Raw genomic sequence first — 24,922 nt, 5'->3', positions numbered from 1 at the left:
TGGCCTTCTTATTTTTAATGGGAGAGAGAAAAATTAAGCTTTCTGCTATCTAATTATTCCTGGCTAAAGTCCTGAAGAGCTTCCTCTGAATTAGTCAGACTGACTTCACCACTGTGAAGGTTGTCTGGATAAATGAGAGCCTGGTTCTGTTCAAGGGAGATACAGTGAGTGTCAGATTTGATTTCTAAATTGGTTTTCTCATCCTGTTTGTCAGGTGGCAGTAAGCTGAGATCTCATGGCTCCAGACAGTCGGACCTATCAGGCTCTTCATCCTCTCTTGGAAGTGAAAACAGTAACAAGAATAACAATGCACCACGGACCTATGGGATAGGTGGGGTTGTTGTATAAAGAAAAATGTATCAGATTGGCTGGGGGGGTTGTGGGAGGGGATTTGCAGCCTTAGGCTAATTAAGTAGAATATGAGAACCAACTGTCATGATAAAGCAAGAATTTTAATTAGCCAAGATATGTATGACTAGATGACAGTATAATTCTGTTTGTTTGAAAATCGCAGTATGCAGTTTTGACATGGGTAATTGAGGAACAAAGTGGTAGGCCAGAGAAACAATTGGAAAATTAAAAATCAGAGTATATTGAATTTGATAGATTATTATATAAGAAACATGGTTAATTTCCAGAAGCCGGATGCAGTGACACTTAAGAGGAAAATGGTCACATAATATGTTTGAAACAGCAGGATTTTCTAAAACTGGTTCTTATCCTTCTACAATTAGGACTTGATTGCTTTATATTTATTTGTAATTTACGTATTTTATTTAACAATCCATCAGTAATATCAACATAATCTTGTAAGAAGACCTGAGCTCCAACCAGCAGGAGGGGAAATAAGATGTGATCACCTCAAATATACAGTCAATCACCTGCTTAAAAAAAAAAATGTTTCATGTCTTGCATCACTTATTAAAAATTCAGGTGAAACCTTTTTAAAAAAAAAACATAGTTCCGCAGATTGAATGAGCAATATTTCCAATTGTCTCAATTCACTTGAGTGATAATAGAAATAACAGTCCATACATGCAAATTATTAATAAATAGTGAGGATTGCATGAAATGTTTTGGAATAATTTCAAGTACAATGAGTAATCCCATTGAGAATTAAATCACACATTGGGCTGAATTGAATTCGGCCCTTTGCAGCAGGAAACATGGCAAGCCATTTAATCGTGGGAAATACTCTGCGTCAGTCTTCCGGCAGCGGCAAAAGCTGCCCCAATTAAGGGAGGGCGGAAGAGGCCGATACAGGATTAATGGCCGCCAGTGCCAGGATGTCAATTAGACCCATTAATGAGCCAATTCATGCATACCACCGCAATTTAATGGTGGCTCAGGGATTAAATGGGGGCCACACAGCTTTCCCATTTCCTGAGAAGGCCACACAGCAAACACACTCAGGTTTGCCAGTGGCCTCCAAGAGTCGGCCCCATGTAGTCAGGCCAGCTGTTCCTGATTGAGGGGCCTAGCCTTGGGCAGGGAGGGTGCCGCCTGGAAGCCAACCTCCTTCCCTTGCCTCCAGCCCTCCTCTCCCACACCACCCTACCCTGAGACCCCCATCCTGCCTTTACTCAACTTTGCCCTGGGGTCCCACGTTGATCCTGGCCTCAGGTTGGTGCAGTGTCACCAGCAGCCACCACTTTCGCCAATGCTGACGGCCATGGCAATCTGCCAGCCTCTGATTGTTCAGCAGCTCTTGGCAGGCAGTGCCGAGGGACCTCAATAACGGGGCAGGCACGTCGGTGGCCGCTTGAGTGTCTAGAGGGCACTTGATTCTGTCAAGCCTCATCCACGGGACTGAAGGGGGTTCCCCACTGGTTCTCCAACTGATGGGCAAGACTCCAAACAATTACTATTGTTTTTTTTTGTGTGAAAGACCTTCAATATTCAGCTTCTGCAAGCATTGCAGTAATTCATGGAATTGTAGCATGGTTACAGCATGGAAGGCGACTATTTGGCCCATCCTGTTCGTACCAGCGCAAACTTTTTCTCTTTGGGTACTTATCCAGTTCCCTTTTCAAAGCTGTGATTGAATCTGCCTTCACCACACTCTTAGGCAGGTAATCTTAAAAGAACAATGCTGATATGCTGCAATTGGTAGGTAATTGTTTTATCTTGTAGTCTTACATTTTTGAAACACTCCCTATTGCTTAACATGCTAGGCTTCCAGTACTTTCCATATTTGTGACAATATTTAACTGGCCTTATCAGGTTGAAATTTTACACTGCCACCCATTCGGAAAGGCCACATTCTCTCATGTAATGCAAATGTTTCAGCACCATCATTTATTTTTATAACAGTGGATCAATACTCTATTTTAACATCTGAAAAGGCAAACATTTGATAAAGCCCTGCTAAACAGCATGAGTTTTTATGTTCAAGTCTCCTCCATTTTATCTTAGATCCGGAATTAGCTTTTTATTACAAGATAGATAAACTTATACCTGAAAGGCATTGTTTTCCCCTTGTTTTTGTTCTGTGGAGATCCTTTATTCTGAGGGCTTCCTCCGCTATGTTAAATCTGTTTTGATTTTATACCGGTCCAGCTTTACTGAATAAATTAATTAGTACAATGGATATGAACCAAAACTTTAATACTAACGAAGTTCAGATTTTTTTCACCCCAGCTCTTCCAAGGACCTAACTGGCATTAAATTTGACTGCTGAGTAATTCAATTTTTTTTCTCCATTTTCCAGGCTTTGCTTTAGCACCAAGTGCCACTGCTGATAATTTTTCAGATTCTGGCCACAGTGAAATTTCCTCCCGCTCCAGCATTGTCAGCAATTCCTCCTTCGACTCAGTATCTGCCAGCTTCCATGATGACCGTCGGCAGCGACATTCTGTCAGTGTTTTGGACTCAAATTTAGGCTTGGGTATAGACAGAAGACTGGAAAAGCGATCAGCAGTTGATCCAGATCAATACTGTATAAGGTTGGACAAGTTTTTGTTGTTTTTCAAATTGTTTGAAGTGCTGCAGTAACAAAGTTTGCTGCTTAATTGTTCCTGTATTTGAGTCTAAGTTTGCTGCTGACTCAGTGTCATTTAGGTTCTGACTAGGTCATTAAGCAGGTGGTTTGCTGTAGGTGAAAACATGCTGTCTGTTTTGTACTGTAGTCATTATCTGATCATACGAGGAACATTGCCATTGCAAACAGTGGCAGCTTCTGCCGGGCAACCCCCTGGCTTTTATCTTAATTATGAGGGGTAGGAGCCAACTTTAACATTTGGTGTTATGGATCAGTGGCCATGATGTCTATAATGAAATTTACATTGCATCTTCCCAGTAAACACCATCAAACAATATTTTCACTAGTAATTTCTGGTGAGATTTATATAATTTCAATGTAATTTCTCTATCTGTTTAACGATCAAGGATAGTTACTTCACTCAACAACAACAACTTGTATTTACATTGTGCCTTTAACATAACAAAATGTCCCAAGGCACTTCACAGGAGCATTATAAAGCAAACTTTAAGCCACATAAGGTGACATATGGGCGGATGACCAAACGCTTAGTAAAAGACGTAGGCTTTAAGAATCATCTTAAAGGAGGTAGAGAGGCATAGAAGCTTAGGGAGGGAATTCTAGAGCTTCAGGCTGAAGCCATGGCTACCAATGGTGGAGCAATTAAAATTGAGGATGCTCAAGAGGCCAAAACTAGAGGAGCACTGAGATCAGGCAGGGTTGTGGGGCTGGAGATAGAGAGGAGTGAATCCATGGAAAGATTTGAAAACAAGTATGAGAATTTTAAAATCAAGGCCTTTTTTTAAAACCAGGAACCATTGTAAGCACAATGGTGATGGGGAACAGGATACAGGCACCAGAATTTTGGATGACCTCAACCTTACAGAGGGTAGACTGTGCAAGGTCAGCCAGGGCATGTATTGGAATAGTCAAGCCTGGAGGTAAAAAAAGGCATGATGAGGTTATTTACGGCGGATGTGCTGACAGAGGGATGGTGTCCAGCGATGTTATGAAGGTGGCCTTAGTGATGGCATATGGCATGGATGTGTGGTCAGAAGATCGTCTCAGGATCAAATATGACATCAGGACTGAACAGTCTGGTTCAGACAGTTGCAAGGGAGTGGGATGAAGTTGGTACCTAGAGAGCGAAGTTTGTGGCAAGGGTTGAAAACAATGGCTTTAGTTTTCCAATGTTTAGTTGAGGAAATTTCTGCTCATCCAGTACTTGATATCAGAAAATTAGCCTGATTATTTAGAAACAGTGGAGGAGTCAAGAGAGGTGATGTTGAGTTAGAGTTGGGTACCATCAGCTTGCACGTGAAAACTGATGCCCAGTTCTTGGATGTTGCAAGCATGTAGATGAGAAATAGGCGGAGGCTGAGGATAGATCCTTGGACAGCAGACATAACTGCCAGAGTGGGAAGAGAAGCCATTGTAGATGACTCCCTGGTTACGACTAGATAAAAATGGAACCAGGCGAGTGTAGTCTCACCGAGTTGGGCAATGGTGGAGAGATGTTGGACGAGGAAAGATTTATAACTAAACATTGAGAGGACTAAAGTCACCAACCTCAGACTACAACAAACACCATTCCATTCTCCGCCCTGGCCACTATCACAGTCTAAATCAGACAGTTCACTGTATCACCATCCTGTTTGAGGCTGAACTGAGCTTCTGGCAAGACATCCTTTCCATCATAAGTGACATATTCTTACATCTTTGTAACATTGCCCCCTTTCTCAAGCAACCTGCCAGTGAAACCCTAACCCATGCTGATGTCATGTCTAGGTTTGATCATTCTTAGTGGTCTCCTGGCTGACATCTCATCCTCCACTGTACATAAAGTCCAGCTCATCAAAACCCCTGCTGCCTGTATCCTGTCATGTGTTAAGATCTGTTCACCCATCACCCCTATCCACACCCCCAACAAGAGAGAATCTAACCATCATCACTTGACGTTCAATGGCATTACCATCACTGAATCCCCCACAATTCCCCACTATCAACATTCTGGGGGTTACCATTGAACAGAAACTAAGCTGGACTGGCCAAATAAATACTGTGCCTACAAAAGCAGGTCAGAGGCTAGGAATCCTGCAACGTGTAACTCACTTCCCAACTCCCCAAAGCATGCCCACCATCTACAAGGCGCAAGATAGGAGTGTGATGGAATACTCCGCACTTGCCTGGATGAGTGCAGCTTCCACAACACTCAAGGAGCTTGACACCATCCAGGACAAAGCAGCCCGCTTGATTGGCACCACATCCACAAACATTCACTCCCTCTATCACTGACGCACAATAACAGCAACAGTGTGTACCATCTACAAGATACACTGCAGGAATTCACCAAGGGCCCTTAGACAGCACCTTCCAAACCCGCGACCACTACAATCTAGAAGGACAAGGGCAGAAAATAGATGGGAATACCACCGCCTGGAAGTTCCCCTCCAAGACACTCACCATCCCGACTTGGAAATATATTGCTGCTCCTTCACTGTCGCTGGATCAAAATCCTGGAACTCCCTTCCTAACAGCACTGTGGGTGTACCTACACCACATGGACTGCAGCGGATCAAGAAGGCAGCTCACCACCACCTTCTCAGGGGCAACTAGGGATGGGTAATAAATGCTGGCCTAGCCAGCGAACCCCACATTCTTTGACTGAATAAAAAAAATTGACTTACAATGGCTTTCAGACATCTCAAATTTAAAATTTTCATCATTAATCCCTGTAACTTCCTCCAAAACTACCACCACACGTCCCCATTCTGTTCATCTGACTACAGCACCTTATGTATTATTGTCCCCTCTAAATTACTATTAGCAGCCATACCTGAAGCTGTTTAGTTCCATACTCTGGAATTCCTCCCTAAACTCTCTGCCTGTCCTGTTTTAACACCATCTTTAAAATCCATCTTTTTGACTAAGTTTTTTGATGCCCCCTCCTTACATCTTCTCTGGCTCAAATTTGAACTCCAACCTCTGGATCATTAGTTCAGGCCTCTGGATTACTAGTCTTGTAACATAACTATTATGCTACCATTCTCTTATGTGTTTGGCCTGAAATAGGTGCCACCTCCCACCCTTGCAGCATACCCAAAAGTAGACATGCCTGAACCTCTGGCCCATAGTTTCTGCCTGATCACTATTAAAGCTTAACTGGTGGAAAGGTATTTTTTCCGTCATATGATTATTTTAGATAGTAAGACCTGCACCTATGAACTTTGCCCTCATAAAATTTCCACTTCAGGCACCCAAAGATAAAGTAGATTTTTCTAGGAAACCGCTGCATCTTGGAACCGCGTTTCAGTGTTATGTATGTCTTGGACCAATTAGTTTATTTGGTACATTGTTCTATGTCAATTGTGAAGTTGCAGTATTGGGGTTTTCCAGCCTGAACAACAGTGATTACCTGTTTCCTCTATTTGACATTACCAAAATCACGCATCACAAAAGATGACTGGTGGCCAAGGAGATTAATGTGTAGCCTTTTCACCTCAGGTGCTTGAGCTCTGTCCAACTCAAATGTTTGAGGAAGTCTCCTTTGTCAGTTTAGTGCATGAGTCTCACAGGGAGCTTTAGTGTGGCCATTTCAATGCAGAGCAGAAATTTTAAGCTGGCAGTCCCATTCAGGTGCTTGAGGAGGTGCAAACGGTGATTGGAGAAAAGAAAATACATTCGAGGTTACTTTCTGAACTCAGCTTGATTCAAAGTTGAGGGAGCTTTATTTTGCATCTGACCATTGATTTGGGTCACCTTAACAAATGCCTTAAAACCTCATATTTTACATTATTTTCTCAGTTGGGTTGCACAACGCCCTAAGTCAACCAATCTAGAAGGACAGTATGGCTATCTGTGTTCAGACCTCTGCAATACATGCTCTTAAATAAGAGAAAATGCACCTGAGCAATGTGGGTTAGCATTCATTTTCTGCATGTCACTTCCAATTTTCCTATGAGCCTTGCATCCACTTAGCATCTCCTGCAAATGGGGTCAGTTTAGATTTGAACTTTTAAGTACTTTATTAAAAGGCTCCATCTCTTTTCATGAACTTGTAAGTATTAAAAAAAGTTACAATTCAGATAGCCAGGTAGTGAAGGATAAAACTGGACACTAGTCTTTATACTCTTACAAACTTTTATTTACAGAGGCACATATTACACATTCTGCACCTCGAATCCAACAACCACAATTTTAACCTTCTCTAATATATGAGCACAGATTAATCTCCAATTAATTCTTATCACCTGAATGCAATTGAACACCTCATTAATATTGAATTAACATGGGCTTCCTGTGCTGTGCAACGTCAGCTGGAACACAAATACAAAAACAAAATACTGTGGATGCTGAAAATCTGAAATAAAAACACAAAATTCCGGAAATACTCAGCAGGTCAGGCAGCATCTGTGGAGAGAAACAGTTAACTTTTCAGGTCGAGATAGCCTTTCATCAGAACTGATGTTAACTCTGTTTCTCTTCACAGATGCTGCCTGACTTGCCGAGTTTTCCCAGCTTTTTTTATTTATTGGCTGGAACTCAACCTGTTACAAGCCTGTCAGTACAGTTCTCAACTAGGTTCCAAGATATTTATGAATGTGACCTAACATGATTTCTCTGAGTCCATCGGACTCTGTTCACCAGTCAGCACTGCTCTACCATCTGTTTTCCTTCATTTCTCTCTTTCTTCTTCCCCGTTGCCAATAATTAACTTAAGATCAGGAGTCAGTGAATTTGGAATTATGATGGGAATACAGCCCTCCACTTATGGTACTGATGCTTCTATAGTAATTTAAGTTTAAGGGGTCAAATCAGGAACTATGTGATAATTATAATTCCTTTCCTTTAATGAACATTGTAAAGGTTGAGTTAGCCCTCTTTTGCTGGATGTTGGAGATCCCTATAATTGGCACTAGAATTAAATTAACATTGAGAAAGATGAAATCTCTGCCATAGAGATTGCTAGATCTTTGTGGGCAACTTTCTACATGGTCAGTGGCAAACGCTGTCACTTCGCTGCTGACTTCAAACTGTGGGCTATTATTTTTTTTGCCAATATCTAAATCAGTGCTTTCTCTTATTTAGTTCTTACACACCAACAAGCACAGAGGGCAGAGGAAGCCTGTATGCAGGAGAAGCAGTACTGTCTTCGCCGAGTATGGAGGAGTTAACCCAGGACCAGGGAGACCGAACTTCCCTTGATGCGGCAGACAGTGGTCGAGGAAGTTGGACTTCTTGTTCAAGTGGATCTCATGATAACATCCAAACAATTCAGCACCAGAAAAGTTGGGAGACGCTCAGTAGTTTGGGGAATCTTCATTATGAGAGCTCTGCTGAAGGAACAGGACTAACAACTATGTGGGCTTCAGGTAGCCAGATGGACCAAACCATATTCTCTGAACGTGGCACAAAATTCACCAGGCAGAGTCAGCCTAGAGATGGCATTGATCATGCTCAGTCCAGAAATAGTTGGGCATCAACAACAGGATACTGGGCAGAGGATTCTGAAGGTGACACAGGAACTATAAAACGGAGAGGTGGAAAGGATGTAGCAGTTGACTCTGAAGGAAGCAGCACAGCATTAGCTCCAGAAGATCCTAAGCAGAATGCTAGGCCTTCTCACATAGCAGTATCTTCATCCACAGCAAAAGGTCTTATTGGTAAGTATTACATAGAATTTACAGCAGAGAAACAAGCCATTCAGCACAGCTGATCTGTGCTAATGTTTTTGCCCCATATGGGCCTTCTTCCATCCAAATCCAGAGAAAGCATTAACAAATGATTGTTCCAATAAAGTTTATTAATTTCTGAGAATTATAATATGATATTCTTGTACTTTAAAAGAAAATTTTCCCCAAGACTCACTATTTACCAGTTTAGTCCCAGCTCCATTATCGTTATTGATCTGGCTTTCAGGAGACATGCAAGAGAGAATGAGTTATTTTCATTTTCTCGCCTTCATACTCATGGTCAAGAGGTGTAGGTTCTGTTCAGTGGAAATCCATGGAAGATAGATTAGAAACCAAAAAAAATCATTGCTTTAAATTTTATTTTAATAGAGCAATGGTCCATATTTTTAATCCATTTGAATCTCCCCCCTCCCTTTTTCTAACCTTGCAGCACCCATTTTATGTCTCCTAATGGTGGCCTCTGGTGCTCGTCTGTATAAGATAGAATCCCTGGATAGCTCTTCACTTCCTGTGCCCCTGGAAGCTTTAGCTTGTGTCCACTGATGAAGATAAACTAGTTTTACAAATTTTCTTCTTATTGTGTCCACGGACAGTCTATACATGGGCCAGCCAGAACTGGACACATTTTTGCGCCTTGTTGTTGAATTCGGCGAGATCTGCAACAGTGCTGGGTTCCTCTAGCAATAGGCATTGCAGGAGATGTTGCATTACCTGTGGCTCAGTTCCACATTCACAAGTTGTCGGGCTGGCTGTATATCCCCATTTGCTTAGTGACACCTTTGAACGACCTACACCAGTCCTAAGTCTGTTAAGGTTCCAGGTTGCCCAGTTGCAATTAGTTCCTGGGAGAAGGCTTTCATCCAGCAGAATTTCCATCGCTGGGGGTTGTTCAAGACTGGCGATCCGGTCTTTCCACAAGGCGATGCGGGCTTCAGATGGGGTTGATTGTAATGGAACAACACTGTTCATGAAGCTCTTCTTTGACTTTAGGCGGTTGAATGTAGGTGTATGACCATGTAGAGGGTACCTCTCATCTGATGTTTGACGGAGTCGCTCTTTCTTGCTGGCTACCGTTCTTCTTATATCAGGGGGAGCGGTACCCGCCAGGATAAATAGGCTGTTGGTGTTTGTTGGTTTTAAACAACCTGTGATAAGTCGGCAGCTTGCATTCAGAATGGCATCCATCTTCTTAGCATGAGTAGATCTTTCCCATGCAGGGCAGGCGTATTCGGCAGTGGAATAGCAAAGAGCAAGTGCACTGGTTCGCAATGTTTTCGAGCTTGCTCTCCATTTTCTGTTAGTGAGCTTATTCAGGATGTTGTTTCGTGCGCTCACTTTTGCCTTTGTCTTTTCGATGTGGTTCTTGAAGGTGAGGCATCTGTCAAGGGTGACTCCTAAGTAGAGAGGGTGCTCGCAATGCGTCAGTGTTCCTCCACACCAGGTTACTTTAAGCTGGCGTTTGGCTTCACGGTTTCTGAGGTGGAATGCACAAACTTGCATCTTTGATGGGTTTGTGCGAAGGTGGTTTTCTTCATAGTAGGATGTTAGTCCCTCCAAGACCTCAGAAAACGTTTTCTCCACGGTGTTAAAATCAGTGCTTTGAGCAGTGACACATAAGTCATCAGCATATATAAAATGCTGTGTGACCGTCTATAGGTTGGTTATTCGCGTAGATGTTGTACAGCAGCAATGCAAGCACGCTTCCCTGAGGAAGACCATTCCTCTGAATATGCCACCTGCTGTGCTTCCCACCTAGTTCAACATAGAACCGGCGATTCTGAAGCATGCTTTCTAACAGCTCTGTTAAGTGAATATCTTTTGTCATCTCTAGGATCTTGCAGAGGAGACGTCTATGGTTCACTATCGTATGCTGCTGACAGGTCTACAAAAACAGCACCTGTTACCATCCCTTGCTCAAAACCATCTTCGATATGTTGTGTGAGGTTGAGCAGTTGGCTTGTTGTTGATTTGCCGGGGCGGAAACCTGCTTGCTCTGGAATGATCTTCTCATCTACAGTTGGTGCTATCCTATTGAGTATCAGGCGTTCAAACAGCTTATTGGTGTGGCAAAGCAGTGAAATTGGCCGAAAACTCTTAGGATCTGAGGGATCATTTTCGGGCTTAAATAGTGCTATTGCATGTGCCTTCTGCCAAATATTAGGTAGCTTGTGTGTTGCCAGGCAGTGGTTGAACAATTGTAGGAGCCATTTCTTTGCTTGCTGTCCAAAATTCTTTATCTGCTCCATTGCTATGTTGTCAAGACCAATTGCTTTCCCGTGTTTTAGACTAGATATACCAGTTTCCAGCTCTTCCATGGTGAATGGTCCTGTGAAGCCAGGGTCATCGCTGTACTTCTTCCTATCTAGTTGTACTCTTGGTTGTTTCTTGTTGATTTTTCCATTTAGGAGCAACTGGTGTGCAACTTGGTTTGCAGACACATTTGGATGTTGGGCAGCTTTCTTGGGATCGCCTCCAAGTTTGCGTATGAGAGACCATGCCTTCTTGCTGTTTTTTGTAAGATCTGTTGTCGCTATCAAGGTGTCCCAGGTGTTTTGACGCTCTTGAGAGATACTTAATATCACCCTCTCACCGGTAGATATTGTTTCCTCTGAGAAGGGGTCAGATTCAAACGTTGAGACATACTCCCAGTAGAGTTCAGCATTCTCCTTGGTGAGACCAGAGATGTAGTGTGCTCCACAGCCTCAGGGATCTTCCTTCTGGCTGTTTTCTGGACAGCTTTTGCAAACAGGTTGTAGTGCTCAGGTAATGGTTTAATGCGTTTAACCTTGCGGTTAAGTGCTCGTATGAACCCGTTCCAATCAGCCTTCTTGAAGTTGAAGAGCCTTTTGAATGGTACGACGGTTGGTAACACTGCTGCATTTACTTGGATACCAATAGGACGGTGTTGTGTCTGTGGTATTGGGTCTGTGACAAGCTTCTTGCAGAGGCCAGCGATGTCGTTGCTGACAATGGCAAGATCTGGGTTATAACTACACTTCCAGCAGGCACTGTGGAAGAAGGCTGGCACTTTAGGATCGTGGATGAGACTAAGCTGGTTCGCGTCCATCCATTCTTCGACTGCTTCTCCATCGTTGTTAGACTCCTTGTACCCCCATTGGGTACTGTCTAATAAAACATAAATATTCAAGTTATTATTGTTACAAATGTTTGTGTACAGATCAGCAGTTGTCTAGAAATCTCTGTGAACCTTTTGTACATGGTTTATTAATAACGCAGATTATCCAAATATAAACATTGCCACTAAGCTGGTTAATAGTTAGCAGTACTGACTGATTTGTGTTTTATGCACATGTGAAAACAAAAATGTTGATATAAGTTGCCAGAAGAATAAGTGTCATAAAGTAAATCAAGTATAACTTGAATTCACTGTATAAATTATGCTTTCGCCTGTTCACTTCCATATACTGTTCCCAGAAGTTGAGGTTGGTAGGTGCCCTGTTTCCAGGCCCAGTGTTGTCAATCACTGCCTTTTGAACTTGGTTTAAAATGATGTGTGCTGAACCACATGGGAAGAGGAAGAAAACCAATATCATTCCACTCTGCTTTACACTAAACCAGACCACTGATTAACATACTAAGCTGTTAGGTATATTAACAAAATGGCCCTCATCAAGTAGTGGATGGTTTATACACAGGTGGTACTTATGATTTCTTTGGTAGTAGATGAGTTTAACATCATTTAAAATCAAAGATCTAAAAGCTATTTTGCGCTTTTTTATTTTTGATAATTGACTCGGTAAAATGAAAGAGGGCCCAGAAATGAGATTTAATACAGTATCTTTATTTTACTAGTGAGTTTTTCAAAGTACATTTCAATAAGATTAGAGAAGATCCCTGAACAAAACTGTACCGGAGTCCAAGGGTTTTGTTCATTCAGTTAGATTTTAGGAATAATCCAACTTTGAAGTCTTGTTTCTATTTAATTAATAATATTGATAGGATTTACACATTCCTGACCAACCATCATTTTGAATTTTTCTGCCTTCAACATGAACAATCGCTTCTCAAAAGACCCAACTTCTTTACACTGTGCTCCTAGACTGGATCACTTCGATTTTCTTTTTAATTTCTTTCAATTAAAATGAACAGGATTTATTATATTGTCAGCATTGCATCTTGTTTTATGCCTTTCCATAGACCTGCATTCAGTTACTGACTCACTTGTATGCCATGTTAATTAACCATCTCTAATGCTAGTGTATTGTGTTACCACAGCACGAAAAGAAGGCCGATATCGAGAACCGCCACCAACACCTCCAGGGTATGTTGGAATTCCCATTGCAGACTTCCAAGAAGGCCATCGTCATCCAGGCATGAAACCTCCAGATTATAATGTAGCACTACAAAGGTCACAGTTCGTGTCAAGGCCATGTGATCCCCATGGACTTTCATCTGTTCAAAGTGCAACTGCACATACAATCAGTCACTCTCAGATCAGGCCTCTTAGCCGGCCTCAGTGGCACAAACCAAATGAGTCAGATCCCAGGCTAGCTCACCTACAGTCCCAAGGTTCCCCATCTGAGGATGATGAGGATGGTAAGTGCCAGTCTATTATTTTTATCAGTTGCATAACTATGTAATTAAATGCACACAGGGCATGTTGGCTGTGCTCTATGAAATCCAGATAGGCAGAAAATATGCCAAAATTCAATTATGAATACAGAAGGATATAATTTTAAGTGCCAGGTTACTTTTTACTTTATAGAAATCTAAATTACTTGATTGGAAACATACCAAATACTTCAGTTTAGGAATTCAGACGATTTTATATCGAAGAGAACATAAGAAAAAGGAGCAGAAGACGACCATACAGCCCATCAAGCCTGCTCAGCCATTCAGTATGATCATGGCTGGTCTTGAAGTTCAACTGCGTTTCCTGCCCACTCCCCATATCCCTAGATTTCCTGAGAGGCCAAAAATCTATCTATCTCAGTCTTAAATATATTCAATGATGGTGCATCCACAACCCTCTGAGGTAGATAATTCCAAAGATTCACAACCCTTTGAATGAAGAAGTTTCTCCTCAGCTCAGTCGGAAATGATTGGCCCCTTATCCTGAAAGTGTACGTCCTTGTTCTAGATTCCCCAGCCAAGGGAAACAATGTTTCAGTATCTGCCCTGTGAAACTCCTTCATAAACTTGAAAGTTTCATTGAGGTCACCTCTCATTCTTCTAAACTCCCGGGGCAGAATTTTTTGTCCCGCAGGAAGGCACACACCTGACCTGAACGGGAGTAAAATATCAGTCGCGCCATATTTCGCTTGGCAGGCCTGCGCGGGTGCCAGAGTGGCACCTGCCATTAATTAAGCAGCCACTTAAGGCCCTTAACAGTCCAATTGACTGTGATTTTTCCTTGCCTGTGCAATTTTTCTGCTCGTCACACAGGCAGGCAGGCTGCCGACATTTTCAAAAACCTCATCCAAGGGTAGGATAAAAAGGGTCAGCATCATTGCCAGTGTGAGCAGTGAGGAGTTTTGGAGATAGTTTGCAGCTGATTGCTTATTGGTACTTGGCAGCTTCATCGGAGCTTCATTCTTATTCATTTCAGGACTCATTTATAACTATGTAATTAAATGTACACAGGGCATGATGGCTGTGCTCTATGAAATCCAGAAAGGCAGAAAATATGCCAGAATTCAGTTATGAATACAGAAGGAAATAATCTGCCAGGCCTCCAGAGGATTCAGACAGTGTGGACCCTTCCAGATATCAGACAGCCTCCCCTTACCCTGCCAATGGAGATTGTGGTCTCCACTGAAGGCACCTCCTCTGAGGAGGAAGAGAGGGGCAGAAGGGAGAGGAGGCCAGGTGTCCCAATGCAGCTTCCAGGGGAAGGGAACTGTAGGAGTAGAGTCAGAGGCACAAGGGGCGCAGGGCCAGCAGGTAGTCCAAGGAGGAAGGGGCCGTAGAAGACACCACTATCCTGCTGCCAGGGTTTACATGCGGCGATGCAGCTACCTCAGTATGTCCAAGGTGCAATGCCGAAGGAGGCTCCACCTCTCAAGGGAGAACGTGACCTCCATTTGCCAGATGATTGGGCCTGAGATCAGCTCCAACTGTGTGGGTGGACATCCCATGGCAGTGGCTCTGAAGGTCACAGTGGCCCTTAACTTCTATGCCTCCGGCTCTTTCCAGAGCTCCGTGGGGGATCTGTGTGGAGTCTCGCAATCAGCTGTCCAGAGTTGCGTCAAGTTGGTGACAGAAGCTCTGTTCAGGCGGTTACTGACCTTTATTCTTTACCATATGGATGAGGCCAGCCAAGCTAAGCGTGCCAGAGGCTTTGCAGCGATTGGTGGGTTCCCCCGTATCCAGGGTGCTATCGACTGCACACGTGGCCATCAAGGCGCCAGCGGGTCAGCCGGGTGCCTTCGTCAACAGGAAGGGATTCCATTGCATGAACGTGCAGATAGTGTGTGATCACAGATTCAGCAAGTCTGTGCAAGGTACCCTGGCAGCTCCCATGACGCGTACATCCTCATACACACCCAGGTGCTGAAGCTCTTCAGTGTTCCAGCCCGACTGGATGGATGGTTGCTGGGTGATAAAGGCTATACATTGGAGAGGTGGCTCATGACGCCTCTCCGCCACCCACAAACGGAGGCAGAGAAGCGTTACAATACGAGACATGTCTCCATAAGGGCATAAGTGGTAAAGAGGACCATAGGCCTTCTCAAGATGCGCTTCCGATGCCTGGACCGTTCAGGGGAAGCACTACAATACCCCCCAGAGTGGGTGTCACTGACAATGGTTGCATGCTGTGCTCTCCACAATCTGGCACTGACAAGAGGGGACCCATTGGAGGAAGAGGATCTTGAGGCAGCTGCATAGGTCACAGATAATGAGTCCAGTAGTGAGTCTGAAGAGGAGCACGGTGAGGAGAACGCTGAGGATGTGGAGCCAAACCTCAGTAACCTGCAAGGAGGCAGGAACACCAGGAATGCCTTGATCCAACGCTTCTTCAGCTAGGTTATCAAAGATCAGCTTCAAACACAGCCAGGGCTGCCTCCTCCATCCTGGATGTCTGAAAGGACCCATTCATTTGAACGCAAAGAACACTCAGTGCTTGTGCAATAAAATTCAGAGTCACCTACATCCAACATTACATACTGACGTTGCCTGCACAAATGAAAATAAAAAGGTGAAACATACTCAGGCCATGAAGACAAAAACACAATTGATGTCATTCTGGCAATTCAAGAATGTTAACAGAAACATTTCCGGTATTCAACATCAGACAATATACATAAAGTTAACAAAAATGAACATAAAATCACCCGTGAACTGCTCATGGTGCCTTTAACTTACTTTTGCAAGTGCTACGTCTAGGTGCCCCCCCTCGCTGACAGCAGCATTGGAAACAGCCTGCTGACTCAGTTGTCTTGTTGGCCTTGATGACACTGGTGGTCGTCCTCTGGCCAGTGGAGCCTGTGCTGACCCTGCCTGTGTCACGGCTGGCACACGCACACACACACACACACACCCCCACCCCCCCCCAACCTGCTGCAGCCTCATCAGACGCCACAGTCACTTTAGGAGGAGTGAAGGAGCTGCTGCTGTCATCCAGAGTGCCCTATTAGGAGCCCACAGACACGACAGGCAGCTCATGTGCTTTGGACCTCCCTGCGCATCATTGATGAGGACAGGTACCTAGCTGGGATACTGGGTGCCTCATTTATCTCCCACATTGACACTGACCACCTGAGGTCATTGCCTGTGTGAGGGCTTGCAGGTCTGAGCGCAACCCCAGGAACCCCTCATTGTGTCCCTGGAGCTGCCTCTCCATGAGAGTTGTCACTCTCTCAGTGGAGGAGGCATTGCAGTCAGCCATGATGGTCAACGCAGTTCTCACGCTCCACATGGACCCCTCCATCTTGGCACGCAGACCCTCAAGGATCTCTGCCAGATGCTTCCGCACATCTCACTGGACATCCAGCATTTTTTTTTTTATTATTCATTCATGGGATGTGGATGTGGGTGTTGCTGGCCAGGCCAGCATTTATTACCGAGCCCTAGTTACCCAAGTTCAGAGGGCATTTTAAGAGTCACATGTAGGCCAGACCAGGTAAGGACAGCAGATTTCCTTCCCCGAAGGACATTAGTGAACCAGATGAGTTTTTACAACAATTGACAATGGTTTCATGGTCATCATTCAACTTTTAATTCCAGATTTTTATTGAATTCAAATTCCACCATGTGCTGTGGCGGGATTCGAGCTCGGGACCCCAGAGCATTATCCTGGGTCTCTGGACTCTGCAGTCCAGCAACAATACCACTACGCCACTGCCTCCAGAGGCTCATCAGCCTTCGACTAAGCATCGTCCTGATCTCTGACTGGCGTCGCCCTGGGCACTCTGCCTCCAACTGCAGCTCAGGCGATTGTGAAGTCCCCTCACCAATGTACACCAATATATCAGCTGCCGCTCTAATGCCCACGGAGGTGCTGGTGCCCGCTTCAGAAAGCGGGTGTGACGCAGGTGCAAATGACGCCCAGTGGTCCTCCGATGTCAGGGGTGGCCCTTCGGGGTCTGGAGATCGAACGCCCACTGGTGAACCTAAAAGGGAGAAGAAGGAGATGTCATTAGTTAAAACTATCACACTGTCGCTGTGCATGTTGAGACAACAGAGATCTGGATCATGGTGCCCTTGTCTTCCAATGATGAATGGGGACTCCAGGTTCGAGGTTCACATCAATGAAGAGTCTACACTAGAATAGTTGCACAAGCAGAAATTCTCACTTCTGTGCACTGTACTCTTACCTTCGTCTGGCATCCCTGTCTCTCCACGCCCGGCTTCACATGGGGCGTGCTGGCTCTCAAGCTCCAGGGCATCTTGCTCATACCTCGAAACGATTAGGAGGCTAACAGAGCCTCCGCCAGTCCTTGACCTTTCTATATTGTTGTGGTCAGTCTTCTCCTAAAACAACAGAGGAGCAATGATTAGTCCACTCTGTACATGCAGCGCCATTGCAGCCTGGCCAACTCCAGCTGAGGAGCACCTGGCAGGGCACTTCCGAGTCATGGCCCTCAAGCCGCATGGCACTCAGTCCAAGCAGACAGGGATCACCCCCCTTGGCCAGCTCTGGCATGATTGACAGTTGGCACTCAGACTCTAGCACCCCTGAGGTCCATGGAGGCACAGCCAGACCTTAACACACCTGCACCTTGACCCATGCCAACACGGCACTCACCCTTCCTGAATGCAGCAGACCATTGAAGCACTTCCAGCACTGCACCCAGGAGCGTTGCACCCTGTCACGGCTGCTGACAAGCGCTGCCACCTCCTCCCATGTCCTCTTGGTAAGGTGCAGTGGCCTCCTCTTCCCATCCCTGGGGACAAGGGTGTCCCTCCTGGCAGGCACTTCCAAGAGGACTGCAAGGCACTCATCAGAGAAGTAGGGTGCTGAGTACCCACCTGACCTGCCCTCCCGCCTGCCGTGTCCAGCCGCACTCGACTCCATTGCGAACGTACAAGAGACGTCCTCTGTGGCAGCCTTCCAGGGGTTGCGTGGGCCATTTTTAATATGGAGACAAAAATTGCACATATTACTCCAGATGTGGTCTCGCAAAACCCTGTACAATTGTAGTAAGACGTCTTTATTCCTGTACTCCAATTCCCTTGCAATAAAGGCCAAATTGCCATTTGCTTTCCAAATTGCTTTCTGAACCTGCATGCTAATTTTTTATGTTCCTTGTACAAGTACACCCAAGTCTCTCTGAACATCAACATGTACAAGTTTCAGACCTATTAAAAAAAATTCTGCTTTTCTATTCTTGCGACCAGTCGATAACCTCACACTTCACACATTATACTCTATCTGTCACCTTTTTGCTTACTCACTTAACTTATCTATATCTCTATGCAGCCTCTTTTTGTCTTCCTTGCAACTTTTTGTGTTCTTTGTGAGTACACCCATGTCTCTCTGAACATCAACACTTATAAGCTTCACGCCTTTTAACAATTATTCTGCTTTTCTATTCTTATGACCAAAGTGAATGATCTCACACTTGCCATATCATACTCCATCTGCTATCACTTAACCTGTCTATATCACTCTACAGCCTCTTTGTGTCCTCACTGCCTGCATTCCCATCTAACTTTGTATCATCAGCAAACTCATCTAAGTCATTAATATAGATTGTAAATAGCCAAGGCCCCAGCACTGACACTTGCACTCCACTAGTCACAGCCTGCCAAATTGAAAACACCACATTTTCGTAAAACCATATTGATCTGTTGTAATCATACTATGGTTTTACAAGTGCATTTTTAAAACTTCCTTGGTAGTACATTCCAGCACTTTCCCGATGACTACAATGCTTAAGAAACTTAAGAAACGTTCACAACGAATCCCTAAGATTGAGTGATTTTTATCGTTCCTGTGTCATTTTATTATTTTCTGTAATCTACAAATTAAAATGTGAACCTGTTTTCCAGCTTTTAGTAACATTTAGCCTTTATATTTCAAATGGATCTGATTGCTGAGGAAGCTGAACTTCATTGCCTGTTCAAACGAGCAAATTTTATTTCTGAATTTTTTCAGGTGTAACTAAAGCTAGCTGGTTTACAGGTGTAAATTTTATCTAACTAAATTTTATATCTACCCGCAGACACTTAGAATGCAAACTTTAGCTTCTGTTGCTTTGTTGGACAACTTATTTGGTACATCTTCATATAAAAACAATTATAACACTACTCTGTTATGATCAGAGCTGAAAAGCTAAAGAGATTTCTTCTAGAGGGCAAACTGGAGGGCAGCCAAAAGACCTAGGCGTATTTAGATGACTGATGTCAGAGTGTTTGCAGATGAGCTATATTGGATAAGCTTGGCGTACCTTGACAGCACATCTCCTGGCGGGATTAAATACAGGCAGCAGCAGCACCAGTCGCTGAAAATCTGAAATGGCCTGGTTAAATTTTGTATTCACAGGAAATTATTAAGCATTAAACATCCAAGCCTTGAATTCAGTGTTAAAACGTAACTATGATTTTAATTATGAGCTCAGTTCATGTTCAATTATCCATTTATCAGCATGTTTGAAGTTATAGTATGAGGTGTCACAAATAGCTTTTGAATTTCATGCCTTAAGCTGGTAGAGGAATAGAGAAAAGATGTCAAACTGTGTTTTTTCAATATTCCTAATTTCCTGAACGTGGGGATTAATATGAGAACATTTTTTAAAATATATTCTTTCATGGGATGTGGGCATCACTAGCTAGGCCAGCATTTATTGCCCATCCCTTGGTAGTCCTCTATTGTTGTCATTTCTCATATGAACTTGGACAATGTGTGCTCACTGTTCATTTGTCCAAGCCATAATAACTAAATACAATTTCATTTTCAGTTGGTGCCTACATATTCTTTTCACCATAGTTGACCAGGTACCAATCAGAAGCTGCAACCCCAGATGATTTTTTTCTACTATTCTTCCTTACTGAAATCCATTGGAGCACCCCTATTGCCACATTGGCTAAGTACAGGGATTCAACCTGCAAACTTTCTGGTGTGCGTAGCTCTAGTCATGAAATATTACAGATGGATTGAAGCAGCAAACAACAAAGATGATTTGATGATGCCTATTGTGGAGGAATAAGAGAAATTAGGAAGTTCATAGTTTTAACATCCTGGGAAGAAATTAGTGCAGTAACAGACTGCAATGAGTCTTAAGCAGGGATTTGTTTTAGCACCGAACAGGGATGTGGAGGCGGAACTGGAAGTGGGTGGTGAAGGATCCCCCACCCACCCAACACTCCAACCTCCATTTGCAGTGTGATCTTGTGCCAGCTGGGCAATTAACAGCCGGTAGGGTCAGCTTCCAGATTCAGGCCTTGAGGTGGCAGCCATGTCTCACCTAACATAGAAGGAAATGCTGATGGCACTAGAGAGAGTGCAGAGGAGATTTACCAGGATGTTGCCTGGGCTGGAGAGTTTTAGTTATGAGGAGAGATTAGATAGACTGGGGTTATTTTCCCTGGAGCAGAGGAGATTGAGGGGGGACATGATTGAGGTGTATAAAATTATGAGGGGCATAGATAGGGTAGACAGGAAGGAACTTTCCCCCTTGGTGGAGGGATCAATAACCAGCGGACATAGATTTAAGGTAAGGGGCAGGAGGTTTAGAGGGGATGTGAGGAAGAATTTTTTCACCCAGAGGGTGCTGGGAATCTAGAACTCACTGCCTGAAAGTGTGGTAGAGGCAGAAACCCTCATAACATTTAAGAAGTATTTGGATGTGCACTTGCGATGCCATGGCATACAAGGCTATGGGCCTAGTGCTGGAAAATGGGATTAGAATAGTTAGGTACTTGTTTGACCGGCGCAGATTGGGTGAGTCGAAGGGCCTTTTTCTGTGCTGTAGACCTCTATGACTCTAAGTTTAAATGGCCATTAGCACTCAATTTAAATGGAGGTCTGCAAGAATCTGGTAACTTCCCTGACAGCTATTAGCCTACACCCACCACCAATCAACTTTAGGCCAACAACCATCAGCCTGTGCCAGTCCTCAAGAAGGAGTTAGATATAGCTCTTGGGGCGAAAGGGATCAAAGGGTATGGGGAGAAAGCGGGAGCAGGCTATTGAGTTGGATGATCAGCCATGATCATAATGAATGGCGGAGCAGGCTCAAAGGGCCGAATAGCCTACTCCTGCTCCTAGTTTCTATGTTTCAACAGCCATCAGCCCCATCATCCAGGAGTCATCTCTCCTCACAATCATCCAGGAACCCACAATCCTCACAAGGAAAGTGCAGTGAAAAACTGCTTGTGGACATGACAGAAGCAGGATCCATCGTGGCCCCATGGTTCAGTAACGACTCCCTCCAAGTTTTCCTCTTGGCCAGTTGGGCAAGGCAGAAGGTCCCCTTCCCCAGGGACGAAAAGTGGAGACCTCCCAGCCTAACCAAACAACTGAGGTTGCAGAGGAGTTCAGCAACTGTGGGGTTCTCTAGAGAACTTGGCTGCTGTGCTGCAAGTGGGGTAATGACCTTCTCTGCTCCACAAGTTTGAATGACAAACCTTGGGTCTCTTTGAGGTTTGAGGAAGAGCAAATGGATAAGTGTGAAGGTGCAAATGCTGGGGAAGGAGAAGCCAACAAACAACCCCACAGCTGCTGGCCTCTTCTACAACCTCTGTCCAGACTTGCTTGATCAGTGGCAATGGGTGGATGCTACAGCAGCTCCTGGGAAAGGAATGTCAGGCGACACGAGTGTGGAATTGTCCACTCTCGCAAGGTGGCTTCAGTGTTCCCAATGCCACATGCATGCCATTGACCACAGAAACTGCAGCAAGCACAAAAAACAATCAGACATTATGCTTACTGTAGTGGGCCACTAACATTATTCTCCTGTGTTCCCGAAGGAAAGATGGGCCTAGAACGCCAGAGTGTAAAGGGGTGCAAGAATCCCTTGTGGAGTCTGTCTTGGGTTCGGAGTCATACTGTGGATGTAACAGGAATGAGTGACAGTGCCAAGTGATGTGTTAAAACAACAATTTTATTGAATAATGATATGACAGTTATAATTGATCATTTAAAAAGAGAAAGAAGTAAAAAGAAAGATAAATTTATTAAAAGGAGAACGCATTTCATGTACATCAGAAGAAAGGACTGTTTTTAAAAAAGCATAAACAACCCCAAATTGGTCTGTTCCACGACATGAACGCTAAATTGGTAAAAATTCCCCTTGGTACATATATTACCAAGTTTCTAAGTAACCTTACATATGGGGTTGGACTCTTCGGCCAGTCACTCAGATGTCCCTTCCTCCATAGTCTTCAGTGGTTGACTATTCTACTCTGGCTGCTGCACCGTATCTTGGAAGCAATGTTCCTTTAAGCCAAATTTTTGGCTCCATTCCAGCCTTTTGAGGTCTTGTTCAGACTTTCTCAAAACAATGAGCCTGGAAAACACACAGGTCCTTATCAATTCTCCTCACAGGCACTGCAAGACTTTGCAAACTTCACAATCCAACTTGTTTACGCATCTTTTGATGTTGACTTCCCATCTGCCATCAATCAGGTGGTATACCCATCAATCAAACTCCAACTCCTGATGACCACACCATAGTTGACCACCCCACGTAAGGCTACTCATTGTCCTGCTTGTAGCTCAAGGGTCATCGAATGCAGTAAAAAAGGACTTCTGATAAGTAGCCTAGTGGGAAGACAGATACAGACCAAACAACAGCTGTGGAATTCCAACATGGAAAACAAAGTCTTGGGAAAACACATCACTACTGATTATTATCGATTAATTAATCAAAGCACAATCACAACTAGGTTTAGATCAATGTCTACAAAGTAAGATTCAATAAAAAGGTTCACTTAAAAATCAGAAGTGAAGGAGAAATACAGAAATTACAAATAAAATTAGTGATTGCAGGCTATAGGCCTACAAGAGAGAGGGGCCAGAACGGGTGGCAGCATGCCTTTCATTGCCATCCTGACTCCTATGTAGGAAGAAACTTTGGAGCTGGCAGAGTATTGGGTCGGCTGCTCCATCACGGGCAATGAGGCTGGAGTTCAGTCACTGGAGGGTGATTCCCCTCATCAGCGAACATAAGGGAAGCCTGAGGCGCACATGAGGGATGGTGTTCATGTGTCCTCCAATCAGCCTTGTATGAGCACCCCATGTGTGCCTGACCATCTGTCAGAGACTGTGACAGCCATGGCTTATGATAGTTGGAGGCGTGTAGGAGGCCAGGCCCATGCTGAGTCCCAGACTGATGACGTGGAGTGATCCGTGATGCGGCAGATGCTGGAAGTCCAGCATAAGGTGCATGAAGATCTGACAGAGCTTCAAGAGGGTATCCATGCCCTGGCTTGGACAGTAGAGGAATCCGTCCAGGCTATAAGTGCTGCAACTCACACTCGTCTTTGTGCATGGCCTCCTCCTTTGGCAAATTGGTGACTGTCGTGGAGAGCTACATCTCGCAGGCCAATCAATGGACGCTGGAGATGCACGCGGACCTGCATGCAATTAACTTGTCTATGAGCTCAAGGGAGGAGCAGTGACAAGGCAAGAGAGGAACTGGAAACTCCAGATTGTTGTCTTTCTCAGGTCAACATGGAGGTACAGGTATATCTTACAAGGGAGGAGGCTTGGCAACCTTCTGGGGGCTTCTCTGAGCATGCTCCAAGTGTGGACAACAGCTCCTCAGTCCCTATGCCAATGATAACAGCACCTCAAGTTGCCATGACAACAGAGGAGGCTCCAGTACCTATGCACAAGCCCTTCAGCATGCTGGGGTTCAAGCAGCCAGAAAACGACCGCCAAGGTCATCCCAGGCCGCAGGGCAGCAACCTGCCTGAAGTCTGGCAGTCAGCAGGCTGCTTGCACTACAGCCAGCAGTGAAGGAGGGCACCAGGTAGGAGCATGCGTAAAAGAACTAAGAAAATGCAATGATTAGACAGTTAATGATTCCCTGCTTGTGTGTTCTGATTAATAAAGTAAGCGATTTGATTTATGAAAGTTTCCATCTACTGTTGGTGGCTCTCTGGCAGTCCAAGTGTGGTGTGTATGCCCAAGGGCTGGCTGGGAGTGGCCATGGTTTGTATGCTTATCATTAGTGTATTGCAGCAGCAACAGGTGCTGGTGAATAAGAGGGTCTGGAGGGCAAATCTTTATCTGACAGGATGGCAGAAGCAATGTCAGCCGAAACGCATGTGTATAAGTGCTTCATGACTCTCCTTTGCGTCCACACCTTAACATTCTCCAAGTGGTCCCTCATGTCCAACAGGATGCTGTAGTTCCCCTTTGGCTTCCTTAACTTCCACCTTGTCCCAGGATGCCTCACATTCCACTGTGTCTTCAACAGGCAATGTCTACATACACACAGCACCAGGTTGTGTAGAGCGCAGGTGACCTCCACTACCTGGGAGACCCCTGCTGGGGCATATTGAAGAGTGCGACCCAATTAGACTAATCCAGGCATCTGAATCTCATTTTGAGGAGATTGATGGTCAGCTTGATGGTCACTCTGGTGGCAGCATGGCTCACATGAGGGCATTCTTCTGCTTCAGTCCTTGGGTTCCAAAATGATTTTGTGTGGTCATCTCTTCGTTGGGTATCCCTTGTCGGCAAGTATCCACCCTTGCAGGCTTCCTGGGGTTGTTGAAAAGCTGGATAATGTAAGTGTCATGGCTGCTCCCAGGATAACAAGCACACACTGGCAGAATTGGCTGACAGTGGTTGTAGACTAGTTGGTCGTTCAGGGAATGAAATCCCTTCCTGGTT

At 44.5% G+C, this 24,922-nt stretch overlaps 1 protein-coding gene across 6 annotated transcripts in view; it reads left to right on the top strand.

Annotated features, from left to right (window-relative positions):
* Window positions 1-24,922, top strand: part of rapgef2b (Rap guanine nucleotide exchange factor 2b) — a 534,998-nt gene that overhangs the window by 476,975 nt on the left and 33,101 nt on the right. For 5 of the 6 annotated variants that reach the window (XM_078540424.1, XM_078540432.1, XM_078540414.1 and 2 more), the window contains 3 exons: window positions 2,711-2,945; window positions 8,069-8,643; window positions 12,910-13,230. In XM_078540424.1, the coding sequence (XP_078396550.1) occupies window positions 2,711-2,945; window positions 8,069-8,643; window positions 12,910-13,230 (1,131 nt within the window). Of the gene's footprint in view, window positions 1-214; window positions 332-2,710; window positions 2,946-8,068; window positions 8,644-12,909; window positions 13,231-24,922 lie in introns of all 6 variants that reach the window. The other variant, XM_078540458.1, reaches the window with a different exon arrangement.

Source organism: Cetorhinus maximus, chromosome 1 (genome assembly GCF_964194155.1).
Source record: "Cetorhinus maximus chromosome 1, sCetMax3.hap1.1, whole genome shotgun sequence".
NCBI lineage: Eukaryota > Metazoa > Chordata > Chondrichthyes > Lamniformes > Cetorhinidae > Cetorhinus > Cetorhinus maximus.
This window is presented reverse-complemented; position numbering and strand designations above follow the sequence as displayed.